The 23,843-nt window shown below is 35.2% G+C and overlaps 1 protein-coding gene across 4 annotated transcripts in view; it reads right to left on the bottom strand.

Annotated features, from left to right (window-relative positions):
• PTPN4 (protein tyrosine phosphatase non-receptor type 4) overlaps window positions 1–23,843 on the bottom strand; it is a 124,196-nt gene that overhangs the window by 1,752 nt on the left and 98,601 nt on the right. The window contains exons 17-27 of one of the 4 annotated variants that reach the window (XM_082311991.1): window positions 22,294–22,377; window positions 22,151–22,207; window positions 20,611–20,767; window positions 18,950–19,116; window positions 17,387–17,477; window positions 17,238–17,299; window positions 16,322–16,468; window positions 13,833–13,961; window positions 12,204–12,352; window positions 9,049–9,184; window positions 1,429–6,478 (exon numbers count right to left, since the gene is read on the bottom strand). In XM_082311991.1, the coding sequence (XP_082168117.1) occupies window positions 6,392–6,478; window positions 9,049–9,184; window positions 12,204–12,352; window positions 13,833–13,961; window positions 16,322–16,468; window positions 17,238–17,299; window positions 17,387–17,477; window positions 18,950–19,116; window positions 20,611–20,767; window positions 22,151–22,207; window positions 22,294–22,377 (1,266 nt within the window). In that variant the 3' untranslated portion in view covers window positions 1,429–6,391. Of the gene's footprint in view, window positions 1–1,428; window positions 6,479–9,048; window positions 9,185–12,203; window positions 12,353–13,832; window positions 13,962–16,321; window positions 16,469–17,237; window positions 17,300–17,386; window positions 17,478–18,949; window positions 19,117–20,610; window positions 20,768–22,150; window positions 22,208–22,293; window positions 22,378–23,843 lie in introns of those variants that run through there. The other 3 variants (XM_082311993.1, XM_082311992.1, XM_082311994.1) reach the window with 3 other exon arrangements.

The raw sequence follows: 23,843 nt of genomic DNA, 5'->3' as shown, positions 1-23,843 counted from the left end.
AATGAAATTAAATATATCCACAAAATATGCATAACGGCATTTTTTTACATAATAAAATGAATTTTTACTTAAGACTAAAACAAGACTTGTTAAATGTTAATTACCATATTTATCTTGGGAACTGCTGGTTTTCGGTAGAAGTTAGTGTATCATTTTAATGGCAAGAAATTTCATTTTATCAAAATGAGGACAAATACATAAGGCCCTTTAAAGCATACAGTAGCTGCAGTGACAAAAGCTGAATTTATTTTCACATTGTCCAGTGTTGACCAATTTCAAGTTTCCATCATTTTCAATCAACCACCCTGGCTGTTCAGCCAAGATGTTGCGTTTAGTTGTGTTAGTTTTTTTTCTTTTTTTCTTTTTATCCCCCTCATGTGCTTTTAAATAAATTTATAGGCAAAAGTCTACTTATGGGAAGAACCTTCCCATCCCCCCAACATTAATAAAGATACACAAGAGTTAGTCTAAACAACAAAAGAGCAATTCAACTCTGAGATGATTTACTTCACACTTGCAGTCCATCATTCAGCAGTATGAAACCGAGATGAAATTTGACAACTGAAAGCCACAGCTGGAAATGCAAATTAATTACCAGAAGTAACTAGCAAAAAATATTGCCACCATCTGATTGTTAATAACGATCTAAATAATATTCTTCCCTTTGTATTTACACATAGTATAGCACCTGTTACGGAAAAAAACCCCAAACCTTACACAAACAGCCCTGCCAAATTGACTGGTTAAAATGGGATCACTGGTACATGAACCAAACCAAATGGAAAACAAATCTGGATACAGTGGATAAAATAAAACCTTTGTTTTCCTACCTTAATTTTCCTATAAGATTATTATGAGTTGTTACTGTGGTGCCCCAATGTACTGAGATAATTGCACTGGATTGTTTATAGTCTAGTCTTTGTGGATATATTCTAGTTAAACAAAACAACAGCTTAATGTAAACTGTTTAACTCTTTCACTCATGTTTTAGGCCCCTGGCCTAGGAGTAAAAGGGTGACAACGTCTTTAAACTTTGTTGTGCATTATCTTTAGTTATCAAAAGTCAAATAAGTTAAGTAAAAAAAAATACTGATTTCCAAGTAACGATCTAATGTTAAAAATAATGCTTAGCAGAAACATTTACAGTAAACATAGCTAATTTGCAGCTAGCTGAGAGAGATCACAGAGATAAATTTACAAGTACCCTGTAGTTTCTATTCGCACCTTTTTTTTTTTCCAAATGCAAGCTTTATATTCTTTTTAAGACAGGAAAATTGAGATGATAGAATTATTTATATCTTATTAATATCTATTTTCTGAAAGTCCCTCAGAAACACATGAATAATAAACCAGAAATGGTTGGAACAATAGAAAGCATTCGTACCAGGGTGTAATCCAAATCATCTCTGTACAGAAACACATTAAGCGTCTCTCTCCAAACCCAATTTATTTTGTCCAATAGTTCAGTCAGTAGTAAGCATGAGATAAAGTGCTACTATTCAAACATCAAAACACTTAGAAAAAAAATTACCCTTTAAAATGTGTAAGCTTGCTAAATACGAAATAACACAACCAACAAACTGTCAGCCAGTCCGTGAAACCATTCCAGAAGACTAGAATGACAGATATTTTAGTGGCTTTTTTTTTTTTTTTAAATGAGGCTACTGGCTCAAAGAAATCAAAAAGTCCAATTTTTTTTGATTGAAAATTTAAGCATTTTTTAAAAAAAGTGATTTATTGCAATTTTTACCATTGAGCTCTCAATGAGCAAAACATGCCAAAGCCAACAGCCAGAGCTTACAGCTTATGCACCAGTTAAAAACTTGTAGCCGGAAAAGCCCTATGAACTGAAAAGATGCACACTCGTGGTAGCAGCCAGCACAGAGGTAAAATCCAGTGATAACAAACTGGCCTCCTTTGCAGACTGCTAAAAAACCCCCCGAGAACAGTTTCAATTGATAACTGCAGTGGGGTAAGAGAGACTGGACAGAAGAGTTATACCGAAACAAACCAACCATTTTCCCCTTGTAACAGCTTCCCAATCACCACTAATTATAATCCCTGCAATTTCATCATGCAAGATCCACGTCTAATCAATGAATATCTTTTTACCAGATTTTGATACTGGATCCTAGCACTGAAAGTAGCAATGAAAAAGAGCTTTTCCAGTCTCAAGACGAAAGGCGGGTACTTAAATTAGCAAATACACCCAGCCAACTGGGGACCTGAGATGTGAGCTACAAAAAGACTACAAGTGACATTAGAGGGCACCATTCCTGTACTTTGCGGAAGTCCAAATATGCAAAATTTTAATTTGAACTGTAACCCAATCCCTCCCTTTATCTTCAGGGCTGAGGGTCTTGAAGATTGCCTGCATAGTGGCTCTACAGTCAAAACTACAGCATACATATTGGACAACCTGCTTTTGCTTGGAAATTGGTGGATCTGTAGAGTTTTTCTCATTTGCTCATGCTAATTCCCTGAGCCATCAAACATCGCCCACACACCTGCACAAGCATAAAAATATCACATAATTCAGGTCCACAGCACACCTGGAGCTCCAGCACCTCTATGCCAGACCTTCCCTACTTCCCGTCTCCCTGGGCAGTGCAACTGCAGCACGTCTGCTGCGTTTTGGCCCTTCCACGGGTACCACACAGCTTTTTGGAAAGTCTCCACAGAAAGTTGTCAGCTACATGGGTTCCATAACAAACTTCTCATGTTCCTTAATCTCCCAACTGCTTTCTCACCCTTTCTCTAATAGATGGTGTGCCAGACTGTAATCAGATATTCTAGAAGAAGTGTTATTGCTTTATCTATATGGGACATAAGCTTTCAAGATTTAACAGAGAAATGTGGAAGAAATGTCAGCTAGCATTCAATGTAGTGAGAAAAAAAAAAAATCAGGCTTTCTCTTTTTCATAACTGCGAGAGAATATATAAAAATAAAACGCATAAAAGCACTGTTTTACTGCTTAAGACTTGCTGCCAAATTCGAGATAAATGAATTCTTCAGCTCTTAGTTATCTGGTATATCTAAAGCACTACTTCTCAAAGTGGATTGGCTGACAACCTGTAGGTGGCTTATTAAACAATACCTGCATCTTATTTCATATTTAGCAAAAATAAAAAATGCCCCCCAAACACTCAAAGCCCCCGCTAGAGCCCCATGTCCTTCTACTAAAAAACCCCTTCAAATCCACTTTAAACCAGAGATGGTAGTGGTAGTTTTCAATCCGAAGCTAAATGGAAAACAAAAGTCTTAACATAGTACATTGGCACAAAATTGTCATAATATTGCTCTTATTTACAATGAAAATAACTTTTTTTTTTTTTTTTTAAAAACTGGATTTGTATCATGGAAGTGTTACAAACATACTCTTTCCCACACCCACCCAACATTTTTCCTAATCAAATTGTATGAAAATACTTATTCATAAAATCCAACAGTCATAACACCAATCACGTATAGGTCTATAGGTCATTATGTCTGAAAGATACATTCATGTTTCGTACAGCATGAAACATACAAAAACTTCTTTAAAAAACCCTTAAGGATGATACAGATCTTCATAACCCAAAGTAAAATATTTAGCAGTTTTGCTTTTTTTGGCCATAGAAAAGTATTTTAAAGGCCATTTATACCACAACAGGTAGAAACATTTGAATGAATGATTTATGATGCAGAAAGGCTTCAGTGCTGTTCCCTTTCCCAATCAGTTTTTGGTTACCACTATCCTGGCTTTGGAGAAGCCAAAAAGCCACTGAATTGCTGATGGCCAATTATCTAAGAATAGTTACTTTGTTCCAATTTTTTTCCCAATGCAACTAGTTAATACACTACTAATCAGCTCAAGCCAGTGCAGAGGAAGATTTTGAAGAGACCTATTATTCTTGCCTGTGTTTGTAATCAAAACAGTAATGACAGACGACCAATAAATATCCCACACTTAATTGTAGTATAAATGGGTCTTGAACTCAAACTGCTTTGGCAACTTGACATAGGAATATTTAAATATGTAACATACCAACACTATATTATGTTGCTATAAACGCCATTTCTGATTTTCCTCAGGAAAAAAAGGACAAATGCTACTTTCATTTACAACTTGACTATGAAAAAAATTTATTTCAATATAATGGATGAATTATTTTAATTTTTACACATTAAGTGCTGAGTTTAAAATAACCTTCCAACTAGCCAGCATCTCAGCTAATAATCTTGTCACATGGGAGTTAAAGCTTATACTTTCCTAAAGAAGAACTCTCTTTTGTTGCAAATGGCTGAAAATAAAACTGAGATTAAAGCTACCTTATTACTCTTTTTCAGTTTATCAGATCCAGAGATTCTTGTAAGATCCATTTTTCACTGAGGGATAATATTGATTTAAGCATCAAATCTAGAAATATAAGTAACAGGGCCACAGGCCACCTAATATTATTTTGTTTTCTAAAAATATTTAAAACTCTATCTTCCATTTGGCATTGTGATTCATGTTTATTACTAAGTCATAAGCCAGGATTTCACTTTGCCTGAATCCCTTTTCACTTAATAGTTCATAGCTGATCTCTTTCAAATGTCCATAGAACACAGTATATTATATAATATAAGTCTTCAATAGTTAAAAATTATTTAGTGTAGAACTTTCCATTTTAATTCTATGCTCTATATAGCTTACAACAAAATTTACTGGATATACATTTTCAGGAAACCAATACAATAAATTAAAATTTTTAAATAGAGGGCACAATGTTATGTTGTCACAGGGCAGTCAAAGAAGTGACTGATTTTTTTCCTACAGTATATTACACTGGATACCTTGCTTCTGACTTGGTTTCTCCTATACTGGAAAAATATTAAAAAACTGGGAGGTTTATGTATCTTTAGAATGAGCTCAGATACTGTATCAGACAGATATTTCTTACAAATCTTCTACCTACTTAAATAAGAAACAACCCATACCAACTGGAACAATTTTGCACAAGCGTAACAGAAGGTGACTGGGGTCATTACTGAATTAAAATAAAGTTCTGGGACAACTTCATAGTGTTCTCCTCCCTTCCCCCCGACCCAAACAATTAAAAAGAAATAAAAGGCAGACCTGTACGAACACGGCTTGAAATCAACTATGAGGACTTAAAAAGTAATTGGTTAGCTAATGGAATTAAATCACATCTGATTATAAGTTCAACTTAATTATCAGTGCTATTAGAGAGTTACGTTCTAATCGAGTAAGACAGCTAGTCTCAATAAAAGGATAAAACAAAGTATCAGCTTCTAATGACCTACCAGCATTTCACGGTAAGCTGCTAGTAAGTTACTAGTTGGAAGGAATGAAGGAATGTGTCAGATTTTTCACATAATTACAACACAGCAGCATACAATGCTCATTCATTAAGCTGGCAGAGGTGCTTTTGCTACCGAGAGCAGCACGCAGGTACTTGTGTAAGGAAAGAGGGAATGGTATTTCCATGACCCCTTGCGGTAACACATTCCAAGCACCAAGGGCCGTTTTTAAAATCTGAACCCATTAAGATAAATATGACAGGACAATACCACCCCCACAGAATCATGAGTGCCTTTCACTGGATGTACACTGTAAGTCTCAAGGCACTTAAGGGGTTAAGACATAATGCATGCACTAGTTCCCATCACGTAATCTTAAGTCACACGAATCAGAATACACCAGTGTATGACACACAAGCTGTGTCAAAGAAATGCTGTTGGGTTTTTTTTTTGTAGGGTTTTTTTTTTTTTTTTAATTTTTATTATTATTTTGTACAAGATGCTGGTAAGTGGGCATTATGCAGCTACTGCTGGGTTAACACAGACGCCAGCTTTCCTCTAGCAACCAGCTGGTCTCTAGTAAGGGTGTAGGACAAAGTGTGCTGCATCAGTAGCCAGTGTGTATCTATGTAGTATCAGCAATATTGCTAATGTTGTAAAAAACAAAACAGTGAGAGTCTGTACATAGTAAATAAATCTAGCACTGGAAAAAGACCATGGCTTAGTGTATTTTTTTCATTTTAAGAGACATGGGTGTAAAACAAAGTGAAATAATTCCAAGCCTTGTTTGTAGCAATTCAACCAGAAGCGCAGTATATGGCACTACAATGAGATATCGTAGATTACCCTGAACACAATTAGTTCTTTCAGTTTATGGTTTGTTCGGAGCAAAGCACGAAAATAAAGTCTTCAAACAGATGAAGGTTAGAAGAGTTTCAGAGACTGATTTTGTTTCAACGTAAAGTGCAACAGTGCTGAAGTTTTCAAAGTCCTTTGTCAATTCTTTGCTGTACTTCACTATCATTTCCTGCAAGCAGTAATATGGCACAACAAATGCTGCCAGTTCGTTATAGAGAACATTTGATATCCTAGGTTTTTTGCTCTTTACTTATGCAGTGATGGTTGTAAAGGTTTAATAAATCCTTCTTCATACACCTTCAAAATAGCTTCACATACAAATCTGTATTGACTCTGAAAAGGAAAGCAGATTCAGTAAAGTGAAAAGAAATGTAACTGAACCATGTCATTTGGAAGCAGAAAAGGCCTCTAAGATTTCCCCATCCCATTCTCTTGACAGGCCAAGAACTGTGCTTCAGAGTTAGCTTAGGAAACACAAAATAACAGGAACTTTATGTTAGAACATCTTGTTTCTCAACAGAAGGAGGAGATGAACGGCACTTTGAAATATATACCAAAAGTCACACCCACAAAACCAGTACTCTTATTACAGCATCACCTATTTAGTAATTTTCTGCTCTTCACTTCATTGCTGAAGTTTCACTGACCTGAGGTTTCCATGCACTTGGATTTAGAAGCTATAGTTTCAAAGCACTTTTTCGTACTTACATTAATTCTGGCATGTTACTGGCACCTCCCTCTCAGACTTTGATAAAAAAGAAAATTGTTTCACATTTTAAAAAGCCAGAACTCCAGTTTCTTAACATTATATAATGTCTAACTCTGCCATGTATTCAAGTCTAGCATCTGGATACATAGAGGCCACTAATATTTTGTTTTAAACAAATAATAGTTAAAAAACCAACAGTAATCAAATGAGAATATACTGAAAATAAAATTAAACAAAAGGACTGTTTTGTAAAGCACCACAACTAACACTGAATACTGCATAATGGTGTGTACGCTGGTCAGAACGCCAGCATGCCTGCCTTTTCAATGTCGTGAAATATCCCTCTCTATGCAGTAATTAGTGATGTCAGATCTTAAATGGGCACAGTAACAGATTTAGCAACAGAATCATTATTTACTGGATTGTTGCATGTATATTAAAATAGTTAAATTTATACATATTTGTGTAAAATACTTATTTTGCCTCCAGTGCTCTCTGAAGGAGACTCTGAACTCTTCATATAGCAGTACACCCAGCAGCCACCCATGCATAGAGCCATCTTGTGGACACTGAGTGAATCTTTCAGGATATATAAAATCAGGAAGAGTGTGTCAAAGGAGAAATTATAATAGCTAAAGTTCATGAAATCTTGAAAAACCCCAAAACACTTCAAATCTTTTATTATCCCTTCTCCCTCCGATGCAGTAAACACCTGCATTTCACTGCAGCTTGAAAATTCTGGTTTCTCTAAGAAAAATGAGAAGACCAGAAGATATTTAGCATGTTGTGAAAAAATAGTTAAAACCCTTACCACTGCACCTCCTACCTCTACTAATAAAACTCTCTTCCTCTCTATGTATGCTAGAGAAATATGCAATTCATGTTGTATAGTCATCACAAACAGCAAGAGCCATCCTTTATTATTTTTCATGTATCATCATCTTTTTCATCCTTCTTGTGCTAGCTGAATAATACAACTTTTTTTTACTGGAACATGAATACTGGAGAGCAGCACTGAATGACAGATGACCTAGAAATGGAGGCCCATATATACTTTTTGTCAGTCTGAATACTCTCTGAAGAACACAAAAGGCTTATTCAAATTTGATTAGAGGAACAGCAGCAGGGACATTAAAATTACTACAATGAGTAACTACCTTCAGGTAATTGTGGGAGAGATTTGATACTGGATCTAGTGCCTTTTCTCCTTGAAAATACTTTCTCTTTAAACACTGTGTACTACGAGTAAAACTATACAACTGATTACTGATTAAAAAAAACAAAACAAAACAAAACACAACCTGGAACTGGTCAAAGCTTGGAACAACCAAGAGTCCAAGCCATTTTTTTTTTTTTTGGAAAGACAACACAACTCAATCTTTTGACCCTTTGTAGATATTTTCTAAAAATGTAAACACAAACTGCTCTCGGAGATACACAACACCTGACCAATACAAATACAAAGTTTCTAAATATGTTCTAAAACTTTTACAGTTCTGAAATATAATATATTAAAGCAACATCACAATTATCTCAAAAAAACCCAAACGTTACAGATCCAGGAAAAATTCCAGCATCTTAAGATACATCAAATGTGAAGAGAGCACCAAAAGAATCCTGGTAGCAAGTTACTTTTTTTAGACTAAATACACTTAAAATTACTTTGATATATCTCGCATCAGCTTTAGATTGATTTTTAAAAATATTATTTCTCTCATTATTTCCATTTAATTGAGTCACTACAGGGCAAAGTTAAGGCTTGTTTTTGTTATAACTGAGGCAACTTAGTTATCACTGAATTGCGTCACTGAAGGTTCCTTCATGTCTTGGATCTTTCTGTGTTTAGCTTTTATACTACTCCCATTCTTAACACCTGCAATTAGGCTCCTGCTATCTCCACTGAGTAATTTTTACACTACTGAAAATTGGCCCTTTTTGGCATTAATTGCCACGTATCCCTGAAACAGCTGCTGTTTTTTTTTCAAGTTTTCCTTGTCGAAATTTAAAGAATTGCTCCTTTCCAATAGTCTTAGCAATTTATTCCTGCCTGGAGCCAAGGCTACAGCTATACTGGGTAAAGGTGACCTCTTTGCAATATGATAAACAGCAAGTATATTAAAAATCCATCTAGTGATATGACTAGATAATAGGAAATTACTCTTCTGCAACATACAACAGCAAGTGTGATACTCACAGGTGTTTGGATCATCATGGCTCTTTGATCTCTCATGGTTCTTACAATATCCAACGGATAAACAGGCTGATTGCACTCAATGAGACACATAGCTGTCTCCATAGTTATAAGAACTCCTGTCCGTCCAATCCCAGCACTGAAAAAAACATCAAAAAAAACCAAATGGAAAATGAAACAATGTGTCTGGAATATAGTTCATACTTAAAAGACCTTCCTTCTCAAGGATTCTCACAATTGATTGTTATGATTCCCATACTATTAGGGCAGGAGTTAGACAGATTGTGTCTGTGTCACTGGAAGCCTCCATCCTGCCTGAACAGAGCAACAAACAATCAGGGCAGAATTGTCAGTCCTTTGAAGAGGGACTGTTTTAACCCAGCCATTCACTTGAGCAGAATTTACAAACAGATATGTATTCAGATCGTATTATAAACCATGCTAATATCTAGATGGTAACAAAACACAGAGATACGTGGCATACAATGTGCACTTTGTGCCAATTTGACCGTTACTGGAATGACCGTTACTGGAATGTTGCGCTATACGTAATAGCTATACGTAATAGCGATCCCTTTCAAGACAAGGAAGAACCATAACATATACATCATGGAATGGCAAAATTGTTAGGAGAGTTTACATGAATCATCTTTAGCTTAAAAATAAAACAAATCTAAAGCTTTATCTGCATTGTTTTACGTATACATACACTTTTCCAAAGTAGCAGTCCTCAAAGACTGAATATTTAACCTTGAACTTGATAATCAAATTCAAATTTTCATATTCATGAAAATTATGTTACACTTTTGAAATAGAAAACCAATGTTTCTCCATATTTGAATACAGGACCAAATCCATATTTTCAAATACCAGCATTATCTCAACTCATACAACTAGTCTTTCAGTCAATAAATGAAAGCGTTTACTTCTAAATTAGTTAATATGAACATTCCAAACTCTGAAACTTAATTGTTCTGATTTTGAAGCATAACTTCAAATTAAGTCTGGCCAAATTACTACTTTAAATCTTTGCCCAGAAGGTGGCATTAAAGCTACTATAAATTTCAGTGATGTCATAAGAATTTTATGACAAGATGTGAAAGTGCTGGTTATATAAAATTATTCAATAGCATTTTATATTTATAGAATTTATATGTATAGAATTTATATGCAGAATGCTTTATCAAATCCAAACAGGAACAGTATGTCAAAGAACCTAATGACTCATTTTACAACTTCAAAAGATTCAGAGAAGGGCAATAACAATGATGGAAAGTGTGATAGTGTCCATACGATAAATATCAGGTACGCTAGGACTCTTCAGCTTGAAAAAAGAAATCGTTGACTGATGGAGGGGAACACTGAGACAGGACATGAAAATCCTGAAGATTTTGGCACAGACAGGATGGATGGCTCACCATCTCATCTAGAACAAGAATTAGAAACTGTTCAACTAAACTAGTAGGAGTCTTGTAAAAATAGAAACAAACACATGAACACAAGCTTGGAAACTAGTGTTTTAAGTAGTTCAATGTAACAAAAACCCTTCCAATTTCTTAAGGTTTTTGTTGCTTTACAATCTCTCTCTTTTTTTTGTTTTGTTTTTCAACTACTATTGTACAATAGAAAAGTCTGCTCTACCAGCTACTTGGATTCCCCACACTAAAGCTGGTGGGTTAGTTCTGAAAACAAGTTTCACCATTTTGATGCACCAGTGCCTTGTCCTATTATACCGAACACATGTTAAAAATAGCGTGCATGCATCATATGGAGGAACCCCTGGGCTCCTTCAGCTTGACTCACTAGTGGAATTTGGTTATACTTCCCCACAGCCACCAAGTTAGGCCAATTAAGTAAATCATGTTGAACTCTGATATTCCCTCTCTTTTCTTCTGTGAAACATAAAACTGTTATAAATGTTGGTATTGAAATTATCAGTGTGGAGCTGAATTGATGCCTCATTGAGATGAACGAAACTCTTCATACTCTCCACAGCTGTTGTTCCAGTGCCTCTGCAGGCTTGCACACTTCATATTGTAAAAGTTGTATTTGGCTGACATTTTCACTATTTGTTCACAACCATATCAACCAGAAGTGTATCAACAATGGAAGCTGAGGAACAACATCATTTAAGATAGTGGCATTCTGGTACTGGTTTCCCTAGTTAATAAGATTCACCCTGACCAGCATAAACCAGAAGAGAGAGCAAAACCAATTAAATACAATTTCTGATACACGAAGTGTTAAAAAGAGAAAACATTTTTCTTTCATCTTCTTCAATAAATGTCTGTCTTACGTGTTGATTAGATAGTCTTTAAATTTATCTTCCCTCTTAAACCTCTCAGCTTCTCTCTGAAACAGGAATGATGCACACCTGACTCAGGAACACTGACTGTCTGGGGAGTGTTTGGGAATTTGGAGGTCAAATTTTATTCACAGAACTGCTCACCAAGAATTGGTATAGCATGTGTTCACGTGAAGACATTTGGCATTATGCATTATTATAGTTTACTAATTAGGTATTTTAAAGGATTAAGATTTTGAAATTTACTATAGGAATAGAGAATGCTATTAAAAACTATTGCACAAGAAAAAAACAAAAAACCACATTTCATGTCTACATAAAAATCTGAGTAACAGTTATTTTAATTAATGACAAAAGTAAATTGTTGAGAAAAATGTGTCATCTTAATGTATGTATCAAAATATCGTGTAGCCTAAGACTGCAGACTTGAGAGAAAGTCTCTTTTATTTGATCATTGCATATACCACCCACGTTTTCTGCTATGGATTATTTATACAGCTATTCTGGAGATTTGTAGAACAGTCACCATGAAGAAAAGGTTCCTAAGTATCTTTTGCCATTTCCCTGAACTATTATATAGACTGTTCGCACAAGCATTTAAACTGTAAACCAAACAAAAAACCCCAAAACAACAAAACCCCTGCACAGATCAATGCATGTAGATACTCACAATTTTGCTTTTTGAAATGTGGTTACTATTTTCAGTAATGGTTTAATTTAAATGGTGAGTTCTCCTGTCATCCCCAAAGCAGATACAATTAAATGTTTATGTCAACAACAAAGCACAGAAAAGCTATTTGATGATAAATAAATTTAGTTCAATGATTTAATAAAGTTGGAAAAAACCACATACCTGCAATGAACAACAACAGGTTCTTCTCTGCCAGCCCTCTTCTTCCGCACAAGACACACAAAATCTAGGAAATCGCTGGAATCGTCAGGAACCCCATGATCAGGCCATGCTATATACTGGATTTGGGTTAGTTGGCGGCTTTCCTCTTTCTAATCAGAAACATGAAGTTTATTCAAGGGTAATTCAGGTCCCATTAAAAAAAAAAAAAAAAAAGCCAAAAATAATAATTAAAAAAAAAAAAATCAACACTACAGTTACAGCAACTTGCACCCATAATAAAATTGGCTTCAGGCAACTAGCAGCACTTCATTAGTGTTAATCATTCCTCATCCTGGATTTTATAATTACATTTTTTTTCTTAGAAACAAAAAAGGCAATCCACAAATGTTTACATCTTCAACAGGTTAAAAAAATTACATGCCATGTAATGGCACAGCAGTTCAAAGATAGCAATGACCTATTTGAACACTAGATGTAGAAGGTGGTGGTCAAATTTTCAGCAAAACAAGTTTGACAGAAAGGGGTACTATCTTACTAGATCAAATGACAGAACTGGGGTAGGGAGGGGAGAGGCAGGACTTTCAGACATAAAAGCTTTCCTTCAGACCCCATGTGAACAGCAACACTGCTTTGGCTTTATCTGCACTTCTTAATTTTATCCAGCCTGCTATACATAAGATGCAGAATGACTTTGTTTTCCACTCCCTCTTGCCCCTTGCTCTAATATCACAAACATAATCTGCCTCTGGCTAGTGGAGGGGACAGGCTGTATGATCAGTGTAAAAGCAGCATTTCAAGGAACAGGAGTTGCTGCACTTCACTTTAGGCACGGAATCATTTACAGATGTTGCAGTGCTGGTAACAAACGAGCAGTTGTCTCAACAGGACACAAGGAAGGAATTTTAACTGCAAATTGACTAAGAGGCAGCTCCATAGCTCATCTGGTAACCCAAGCAGTGAGAAATAAGTACATGAACTAAATTCTAGATATTCATTTCCAAACATTTCTGAGATTGAAATGCTAGCTGGGGAGGCTCTGAAAACTACACGTGCCCTGAAAATCATGCAATGCATGTTCAAGAAGGTCCTTGTTTACATGTAGTCACCAATACTAATTCACCTTTCTCTCAGCAGGATTTATCTTCCATATACTTGCACATATTCTCCAAGATCGAATTATTAAGAAAAGTTTGCCTCTATAAAGACAGATTTTCAGCTGCAATAATGAAATATCTCTAGTGTGTCATGTTTTGAAAACATCAAGGGAATAACAAGTTTCTCAACTTCTTTAGTTGCTCTTTTTCTTTGGCCAGGGCATGAAAGACACCAGTAAAGGCTTTTAAGACAAATAATACATCTTCTACGTGATTTAAAACCAATTAATATGATTATGGAAACTGAATCTTTGTGATAGTTTGCTAGTGAAAGGTTTGTTATCATTCTAAGAGCAGAATTTATACTAGGCAAGTACATGGCAATATGAGTAGTTTTCTAAAGGCTTCTAGAAATAAACAGCTCTATTTATGTGGATGTGCCACCAAGTTGAAAAGAAAGTCTGATTAAGTAAGTTTTAGCTAGCCTGTAAGGATTCCACAGATTAATACTTAAAAATATATGTTATGATTTTACCTCCAGATTAGTCAATGTCATTTCTCGAAAGACATAAGCAGGATTTCCTTCTTCTGAATGGCAGGTAATCTGGAAATTCCCATATGATGAGCTTCCTGAAGGCTCTGGCCAGTACTGATGGCATTTAACCTAAGGTCAACACATTTTTAAAGATGCCTGTGTTTAAATTCACAGAGTATTATTTTCATTCTCTCTAGTTTCTTATACCTTTGTTCATTAAAGACTATTTTGCTCATTTTGTAATCACTATTATTTTACTTACCAAATAGGCTGTGTTACCTAATTACTTTTTATAAAATAAGGTATCGCAGAGATTTCCTGGTTCTGTTTTCAAGAGGACACATGCACCAGCTCTCGAGGTTAGTTTAACTGAAGATGGATGCCTTTAACTTTCAGTACAATTTTAAAAAAAGTATATCTATAAATATTCCATCTCTAACACTTGAGTGACAAAGATGCTGCTTTATGAACATTTCTGACCTCCAAAATCCTAATCGAATCTTCTCAAAGCATATTTATATGGGAAAAGAACAAATGAAAAAAAATGGGAGAAGCAACAAAAAAGTTGCTAAACTAATGCAGAAATTAGGGAGATGCAGATGGTGGACTTCAAAGACTCTTGATCAAGTAATCAAATGTGAATGAAAACTTCAGACACTAAGATTTTCAGATACATTGCTTAAACGCCTAATTACAGAGGTCATTTCAGCTCAAGTGTACTTTTGTTTTTCCGACCCACCTGGCGATTCTTTAAGAGCAGCCAGATTTGCAGACTTCCTGCTCCACTGAGACATCCCGGCATGCAGTGGGCTAGTGATGTCAGTAGCCTCATGATCAGCTTTAGAGCAGGGAGTCTGCCTATGGGTATAAGACAGATAAGTCCTTTTATTTCATTATTAAGCAGCTCTCCAAAGAACTCCACAACTATCATTATTGAAGGGATGGGGGAACCTCAGAGAACTGCTATTGCAAGTCTGTTCTTAGCAGATCTGCAAAGAAAACTCAAATTAAAAGGGCACTTGTACTGAAATTCCCTCTAATCATGTTTATTTGAGAGCAGGCAGTAGGCTAACAATGAGTCACTGAAAAAATGGTTTAAAAACGCTGCAACTCCCCTTCAGTTATTTTAATTGTATTTAGAGGCCTGACCTCCCAGCAGATATATGGTTATTAAAAAGTCAGAATATATAGACAGCTGAACTACAGTCTGAGTTGATCAGAACACCCACAACCTACTATAAATTCATCTTCAAAAGAAAACCTGAGTGTGGAGAAATTCCACTAAACTATTATTCCAGACTGTCATTTCTGTCCACACACTCAACCAGCCAGTGCTACTGTGAATGCTCCAGACTATAAACCCAATAATTCTGAAATTACACTATGTGTATGACCACATTCAATTGTTTTGCTTGTCTCCAAAGGACAAAGCTGCACAATAAACAAAGCTATTAAGGAGAAAATATAGCTCAAAAAAAAAAAAAAAAAAAAAACCAAAAAAACCAAACCGAAACAAAAAACCAAACCAAACAAACCACAAAATACACCTGAGGCCTTTTACAGCACCATATACAATTATTTTTAGCAATTTATAACCCTAATTACTTTATTACTAGTACTCAATTTTTACACATTTTTGTATGGAAATGACTTAAAGGACAATGATTCTTTCATATGATTAAACAAATGTTTATAGCCGCAGAAGAACATTTTATGAAAAATTTTAGATTTCAAGCTTATCAAGGATTCTCTTAAAGACAGCCATCCAGGCATGAGATCTTAATGCTACAAAGCTGTGTTAGGCTGCCTTAAAAAATTAATCTCTCTACATATCAAAGAACTAATCTACAATAACTGATTAAACTTCTTGGAGTTCTTTTACTTGAAGTTTAGAGAAAAAAAATCCTATGAAGGTAAATTCTACTTGCTTTTTACTTTACAATAAAGAATTAAACAAAGAAGCCTAAAAATATTTTAACAAACACGTGAAGACTTCAATGTATTTCAGAACTGAACAAAGTTTAAATATTAGCAACGTTAACAATATCGGAAGGTGTAAAATGTAAGAGTCATTATTACAACAGTACTAGGAACGCACTGCCCTTATGAAAAAAAGTCATAGAACTATAGAATGCTTTGGGTTGGAAGGGACCTTTAAAGGTCATCTAGTCCAACCCCCCTGAAACGGACAGGGACATCTTCAACTAGATCAGGCTGCTCAGAGCCCCATCCAACCTGACCTTGAATCCCTTCCCACAGATGCGGCATCTACCACCTCTCTGGGAAACCTGTTCCAGTGTTTCACCACTCTCATCATAAAAAATTTCTTCCTTACACCTAGTCTAAATCTACCCTCTTTTAGTTTAAAACCATTACCCCTTGTTACATTGTATGTCATAATAGTATATTCCTCTAATCTTTTAAAGGTTAATTACCAACAGATTTTTAAGAGGTTAAGCAAGTAATATTTAAGGAAATCTTTCACTTACTCTGCCCCGTTCAACTTGAGTCGTTAACATTACAACCATAGATGAGCCTTGTTCCCAAGTCATCTGCCAAAAATCAGGACAAGTGTTCGGTAATGGACCTTGACAAGCAATGTACTGGTTTATTATTGTGGAAGAAGGGATTTCCATCTAAGAGAAGACAAAGTCATTATTTTAATTCTTACAGCAAATATAAGTCAGGCATCAGATGTTTAGTGTTTAGTAACTAATACATTAAAAAAGCATCAACTATATTAATTCTATTTATTATAAGTCAGTAAATATGGATTGGCACAGATAAAAATTCTTCAAAGTGTTTCACATGCAAAATTATTTCCAAGGTCCAAGTACACTTCACATATTAACTGACAGTTATGTAGTTGCCATAATCAAGATTAATGGTCAAAAAAAGAATGATAGACCAGTTGGAAAATAATTCAGGTGCAAACATTTCATGCTCTGTGGGTTTCTGACACTAGCTTTTAAAACATTGGTCTTGGAATTTAATGTAATCTCTGGTTTTTGTTCCTGAAAGGAGAAGTAAGTAGCTGTAATTTTGTTGTTACTGACAATGTGGAAAAAAAAAAAAGATGTAAAAGAAAGTGCTGCTAGATTAAACTTTACTGATGTTGAACACTACTGCCACATTAGTAATCAGAAAAGAAGAATTAATTCCTCTGGTAGAGGGCTAGCTGCTTCTAGTGGGTTTTTTTCTTGGTTTCATTTATAAAAACACCTGCCACAAAGCATTAGCAAATAAGTATCTCTACAGTAAATCTAAAATAATCTGACTACAGGTTTATCAGTCATTCTAATCTGAACTACATTTATGAAAATGTTATTTTTTTAATCAACTTCTCCACTGAAGAACCAGCAAAACTCCGTAGTGTCAGAAGTTCTTCTGAAAAATACTACTCACATTTATATAATTTGCATTGATGTAATCTTCATTACTTTTTAAAATAACCCGTGTAGCATCATCTGAAAAAAAATTTTTAGAAACATGTTACTTATTTATTAACCACAGTAAAATACTTCCAGAACACATATACAAACACACATACTTACAAGGCGAAATGTCTCTGTATCTATTTTTGGAAATGTTTTGAGGTAATCTGGCGCAGGACATTGTCATTCCAGGCTTTTTCCTATACAATTGCTAAAAGACAAAACTGATGGTCAGACCATAATAGGTGCAAAAGACCCGTTAGTACATTATTTGCCTAGAGGTGCTTTTTAGAACATAAACTACTGAGCAATGGTAGCTTCAACATACATGAAAATACTTTTCAAAAGAAAGCACTACAAATTTAGTTATGCTGTGAGATCACTGCAAATAATCAAGACGTCATCACAATTTGTTTAAAGACAAACTGAACATTACATTTCAAGCTTCCATAAGAATGCTGATCCAGAGAAAAGTCATTATTGTACACTGGTATGGGAACTGACTGATACTGACATTCCACACAGTGATTTGGGGCAAGCAGATTGTGTTGTGTATAGGCATCTACCTACATTGCAGTTGTTTCACTTTTTTTTTCCCCCCAAGATGTCCTTCCGTATTTCAGTAACTATAGAGTGAATCCTGGGCTACCTCATGCTTTTCCTGCACAAAATCTTCTTTGAGAGGTTCTTGCCCTCTCATGCCTTAGTCATGCACTGCCACAACCCTTGTGCTGCAAGCAGTATCAGTGAAATGATCCAGGTTCAATAAAAAGCAGTTAAAAAACTTTTAAACATTGAACCTGTTTGGGAGATTGAAAATGCATGGTTAAGGAGGGATTTTAAATAACTTTGAGAAAATCTTTTCTTTCTATATATAGAAGTAAATTTACCAAAGCTCTTAAAGAATAGTATATAAATATATTTTATAAATATATGTTGTGATACATAATGCTGGGTCTCCATTTGGTGAGGAATTCACAGAGTTCACATTGTTGTGTTTTACGAATCTACTGCTTTCTGCTTTAAGTCACTTGATCTCATGTATTAAAGATGGAACATCATCAAGGCACAAGTTAGTGCTAAAGAAAGACTATAGCTATCAGCAGCTTAGGACCCCACAAGAAGTGCACTGCTCTTCTGAAATATGTTATAAAAAAATCAACTATTTATAAAAGACATTGTTACCTTAACCCTTAAAATTAGGGTTGTAACCCTTAAGATTAGGGTTGAATTTTCCATTGGTAATTTTACCTTCCCTCATTGAGATTGTCCGTAAAATGTCAACAGCTCAGCTGTCATCCAGCTTCTACAGTAACTTAGATACAGAATGAAGGTCTGAGTACAGAACACATATTTTGGTATACATTTTTCAGTCTTCATCTCTATGAAAGTATTTTATTAACACAGGTCCCTGATAAACACAAAAAGCTGAAGTAATCAATAAAGCGATTTATAACAAACAACACTAAAAACTAGTATTAGGATTATTGTATGCCTTAAGTTTGCACATATAATACAGGATTGGATTTTTTTTTTTGTTATTTTTCTTTTGAGTGTAAGACAATTGTTTTGCTAAAAGATGCTGACTCTACTGAAATTTAACTGAAATCTGCCCTGCTTAAAATAATTACTATCCCAAAAGACCTGGAACTTGCACACAGCTACAGGCAACATGGTACTCACATCAAACTGAGCCAAAACAGTTCCAGTGGTAAGCCCCTCTGCTAGCTGAATCATGGATTCCCTCAGAGCATTATCATCTTGATGGACACCATCAAGTGGAGATTTCTCAGGGATGTACTGGAAGTCAGGCTCGCTCTCCAGCTTCTCTTCCACAACATCATAGACAGCTATAACAAATAAAGGTATGAACGCTCTGACTGAACATGTTGTTCGGCAAGTAAAGTTGACTCTAAGTCATTTATTTAAAACAGCAAAAACCCCAAGTGTTTCTCCTGTAGAAAAATTCACATTTATTAACACACTGATTTTAGTCCCCATGAGCAAGGGCAAGTAGCCTGTACTGATCATTACAATCCATGACAAAACCTTTTTTTTTTTTTAATAGTAATTTTAAGTGAAAGCACATCACTGACTGATAAAATTTTGATCAAAAGTCATGTTATACCCTACCTTGTCTGATATAACTCCCTAATCTCAGATTCTCACATCATGCCTATGAAGGCATCATAGTTGCATTTACATTTTTACTTTTAATTCACTTTGAACTGATTTTATGCTTCAGTAATTAGGGCGAGATGTGCAGACCACCTGAGAAAATGGCATTAATATCAACGCTGTATGTGTGCCCTGCCTATAAATAAAGTGAAAGATAACATGCATCTTCTACTATACATAACAGAGACATATGCTGTTTGAAAGCCTGTTTTTAAATGATATCCCATGACCATGAAGGAGGAAACTGGCAACTCCTCACTTCTACAACTCAAATGTTTTTATCCAGAATACAAAGATAATGAACACACAAGCAGAAACTGTTTTAGTAAATTTGTAAACAAAGCTAACGATTTTATCTGAAACAGAAAGTAAGCACACAAAAGCTGCAAGAGAACTTACAGAGAATGAGAGCACAAGTAAGTGGGGAGCGCAAATAAGTGAATAAAGGAAAAATTGTTTACGAGGTGGCTGAGGTACTCTCCTAAAGTAATTTCAACTATTCTGATTAAACATCATTATTTTTCATTTTGCTTTTTCCACTGCAATTGTTTTATATTTGGGATATGCAGCAGAATTAAATCCAGTGACCATCTGCTGGCAATGCTCCAACAGTGTATTTCATGAGTATATTGCACAAGCTGTTACTTAGACTGCATTTTTAGCACTTTCTTCTATTGAGCCTCCTCAAGTAGAAATGCTACAGTCATTCTGAATTGTTTTAAAAACATATGGAAGGATTTTGCATGTATCAACCTTCAAAGTCATCCAAACACTGGGTGTTCGGTGAGGGATTTTTTGTTTGTGTTTGTTTTTTATTTTCCTTAAAGGAATAACAGCAACCTCAGAAACTGCATGCAATATCCATATAGCTTTCTGGACATTTTTGTCAATGAAAGTGAGAACAAAATTTAAATTAGGTCTCTGTTAGAAATATTTGATCTCTGACTTTCCTATTAATTTTCAACACTTAGTTACGCACAGCTCCTCAGAGGATGGATCTATCAAGATTTATACAATACGTTGTGTTGCAATTCCTTTTCAAGGAAGTTCGTTCTTTCTTACAAAGACGTTAAGCATTCCATCTCAGGACACAAAATAGAGGTTAGAAAATGAAGGCAAGGTGTGGATTTTTTTTTTCTTATTATTGTTATGCACAAATCACTCACCATTGGGTCGAACTAGGAGCACAAGTTCCCCTGAGTGTCTCTCACAGCTAGCTTTAATAAACATAACAACTTGATCATGGGTATGTTCTGCTATATCCCTGCCGTTAATCAGTACAACCTGGTCCCCTTCATTCAAACGAGGGACACAGAGATCAGCCTGCAAGGTGAAGAAAGAAAAAAAAAAAAAAAAAAAAAAAAAAAATCTGTAAAACAAGCCATTTCCAATTTGTCACCTTAAAATAGCAACTTTAACTATACTTGGGGACTTGAATCCTAACAGCCTAGTTGCTATGGTTGCTGCACTGTATTCAAATGATAAATTTAAGTGTTACACAATACGTAAGACAGTGCCATTCACACAAACAAATCAATTTGCAACTGGGAGGTGACCGTCATTGTAACATGTCTTTCAGCAGCTGTTACTCCACTCTTCTGGTTGAAGTAGAAAGCTCCTCTGTTTGAATCACATTTTGTATAGGCAATTAAAAAGCAGGATGTTCTTGTCTTTGAAGGGAAAGGAGTAACATAGCAAAGCCTTGTCCAAATCAATTCCACAGGCTTAAATGCTTCAGGTGTGAAATAACGCAGCTGTAATGACAAGGGTAAGACAAGGACCGAAGACAATGCACAAATCCCAGTAATCCCAGAGAGAGGAATCAGGTAATAAAAATCATTATTATACTCATAGTTTAACCATCATTGCAGAAAAGAAAGAGCACATGCCATCACCAAGTATCTTCTCCTCAGAGAGTGGATGTTTAAAGCATTCAGCCAAAATTATTTATGTTATTAAATATTTCAGAGGTAATAATTAACAGGTACAAGAACAATGCTCTTGGCAAACATTTTAATAGTTTCAAATAGTCAAAAAAACCCCAAAGCTGTACTTCTTAAATGTTAGCAAATAAATGGTTCACTCGACTCTAAAAGGTATAAACAGAGCTGACTCTAGTCAGCTGAATACCAGGTCAGTATTTTTGGCAATCAACTGACAAAATATTGTGCCTAGTTTGAAGACACTATTGATAGTCACTAAACACCAGTAACAACAGACAATCAGACCTGATGAATGATTCATGATGTCTGATTTTAATCTAAATCTTGGCTTTATTCAGCTACATCTGTCACTAAAATAAGAGAGATTTGCTATTTTAGTTATTTTTAACATCCTAAAAGACTCTTTCAATATGTAATTTATGTGAAATTATATGAATGCCTGTATTTAAAAAAAGTAATAAAGTAAATGTATTTTTAGGATGACACAGCTCAAGACAGTGCATACTGAACATCTGTAACTCCCTGTAATTTTCAGGAATTAAATTTTGTTTCAGTAAGAAAAAAATATTTTTGAGGATTGAAGAACTTTTAAAAATATGTTATGTAGCCCCATCAAATTCTTACTGCACATGATTTGCTTTGTTAGGATAATGGTATAGCACAAACTAATTTTCATAGGCAGACATGAAATAGTTTACAGTTTTGAATACAGACTTCAAGATATACAGATATTGCTATCAAGTTTGGCTTTTTGATAACTTACAGGTGTTCCTGGAGCTACCCTGGACACTATTACTGGCATCTTCTGATCGTACCCACCCTTTAAAAAACAAATTAAATTAGTAATAAATCACAAATGTCAGAAAATAATCCTAATAGACATGAAGGGAATAGATGTACTGTTACCTTTACATTGAAGCCAAACCTTCCATTTTCATCTGGTTTCATTCTGATCATAACAAGATTGTCATGGGGGACACCACCATTGGGCTAGTAAACAAAAATTATATTATATTAATAAATGTTTTGTTCATAGCTAGACTTTAAGGATATCGTATGTAATAATTTTGCAGTTTCCCCATCAAGTAATTGCTCCTGGACACTTGAGAAAACATCAAGTAATAGTGCAAATGTCTTGAGTTTTGCATAAAGGGTAAAATTATACATTTAAAAGTCTTGGACATAACTAAGTTAAAAGCTTGCTTCTGTCAAAGCAAGCTCAAAGTAAGAAACAGTATTAGAAAAGACTAATTGGCTTCAATCAGTCTTAAGAAAAACAGTTTACTAAATGGAAACTCCTTAAATTTGTTTTAATTAAGACCGCAGTGAAAAGCCTGCAGTAAGAACGTAATACAATGAAAAATAAGGTAATTGAAGGTATACTTTTGTTTCTGTTAACAGCAATACGACAGTAGTAAGCAAGGACACGTTTGGCAACAAAATCTTGGTTCCATATCCCCTATTGCATTTCCAGTGTAGCGGAGCATGAGGTGTGTCATGCTCTGCACTGATCAAGCTCTGACAATTTTAGCTGCTTTCTTTCTGGTTTCATTCTGATTACACCACCACTGTTAAAGGAACGACCAATAAACCGGAAAATACTAGATACTTTTTTAATCTGGAAAAATCAACTTAGTGCCATTGAAGTGGTTTTTAGTTTGTTCTCATCAATATTTATTTCACAGACTGAACATTAGCTAGTATTTCTATAGTTTCTATGATGCAAAGCATTATTAAAGACATTTGTTTCAAGGAAGTTTTCAACGTTACCAGTTACAGCCAAAGCATAAGACTCACATTCAGAAAGGAAGAAAACAAAACCCGTTATTAAAGCAAACATTTCTATATGTAAGAAAGTTCAAAACCTGCAGGTTCAATAGGTAAACGAAGTCTGCTCAACTTGGCTCATAAAAAGTTAACTCAATTCCAGGTGTTTTAAGCTCCTGGTTAAAACAAAACAACCCCCCCGAACACATTCATAGTAATGAAAATATGAAAAATTTGGGGGAGAGGAAAGTAACAGCGTAAGATACGTTAATTAGAAGGAAGGGTGCTTAGGAAGCCCAATCACATGCAAATCATTTTAGCCTATGTTCACTGGCACCGGAGACCAGACTCGGGTTCCTGGGCAGAATGAACAACCAAGTGCTCACCTGCAGCATTTAGCAATTTTTGTGTCATTGCATTCCCCAGACAAAAAGGGAATAATAATTTCCTGCTTTAACAGGCTATTTTGAGCAGCAGTTTATAATGAAAAACCTGAAGAGAGCACTGGGTATCATCATTAACCTGGTTGACTGAAGTGACTCCTGGCCACACCTGTTTTCAAATACCTCTGGATATTCTCAGACTGGATACTTAGGGATTGCAGATGGAGTAAAAAGTTGTCATTCCCATACCTGTCCTACTACCTTTCTAAATAGACTCTCCATACATACAACAGACAAAGGAAATTC

Source organism: Platalea leucorodia (genome assembly GCF_965183815.1).
Source record: "Platalea leucorodia genome assembly, chromosome: 5".
In the NCBI taxonomy this organism is placed as follows: domain Eukaryota; kingdom Metazoa; phylum Chordata; class Aves; order Pelecaniformes; family Threskiornithidae; genus Platalea; species Platalea leucorodia.
This window is presented reverse-complemented; position numbering and strand designations above follow the sequence as displayed.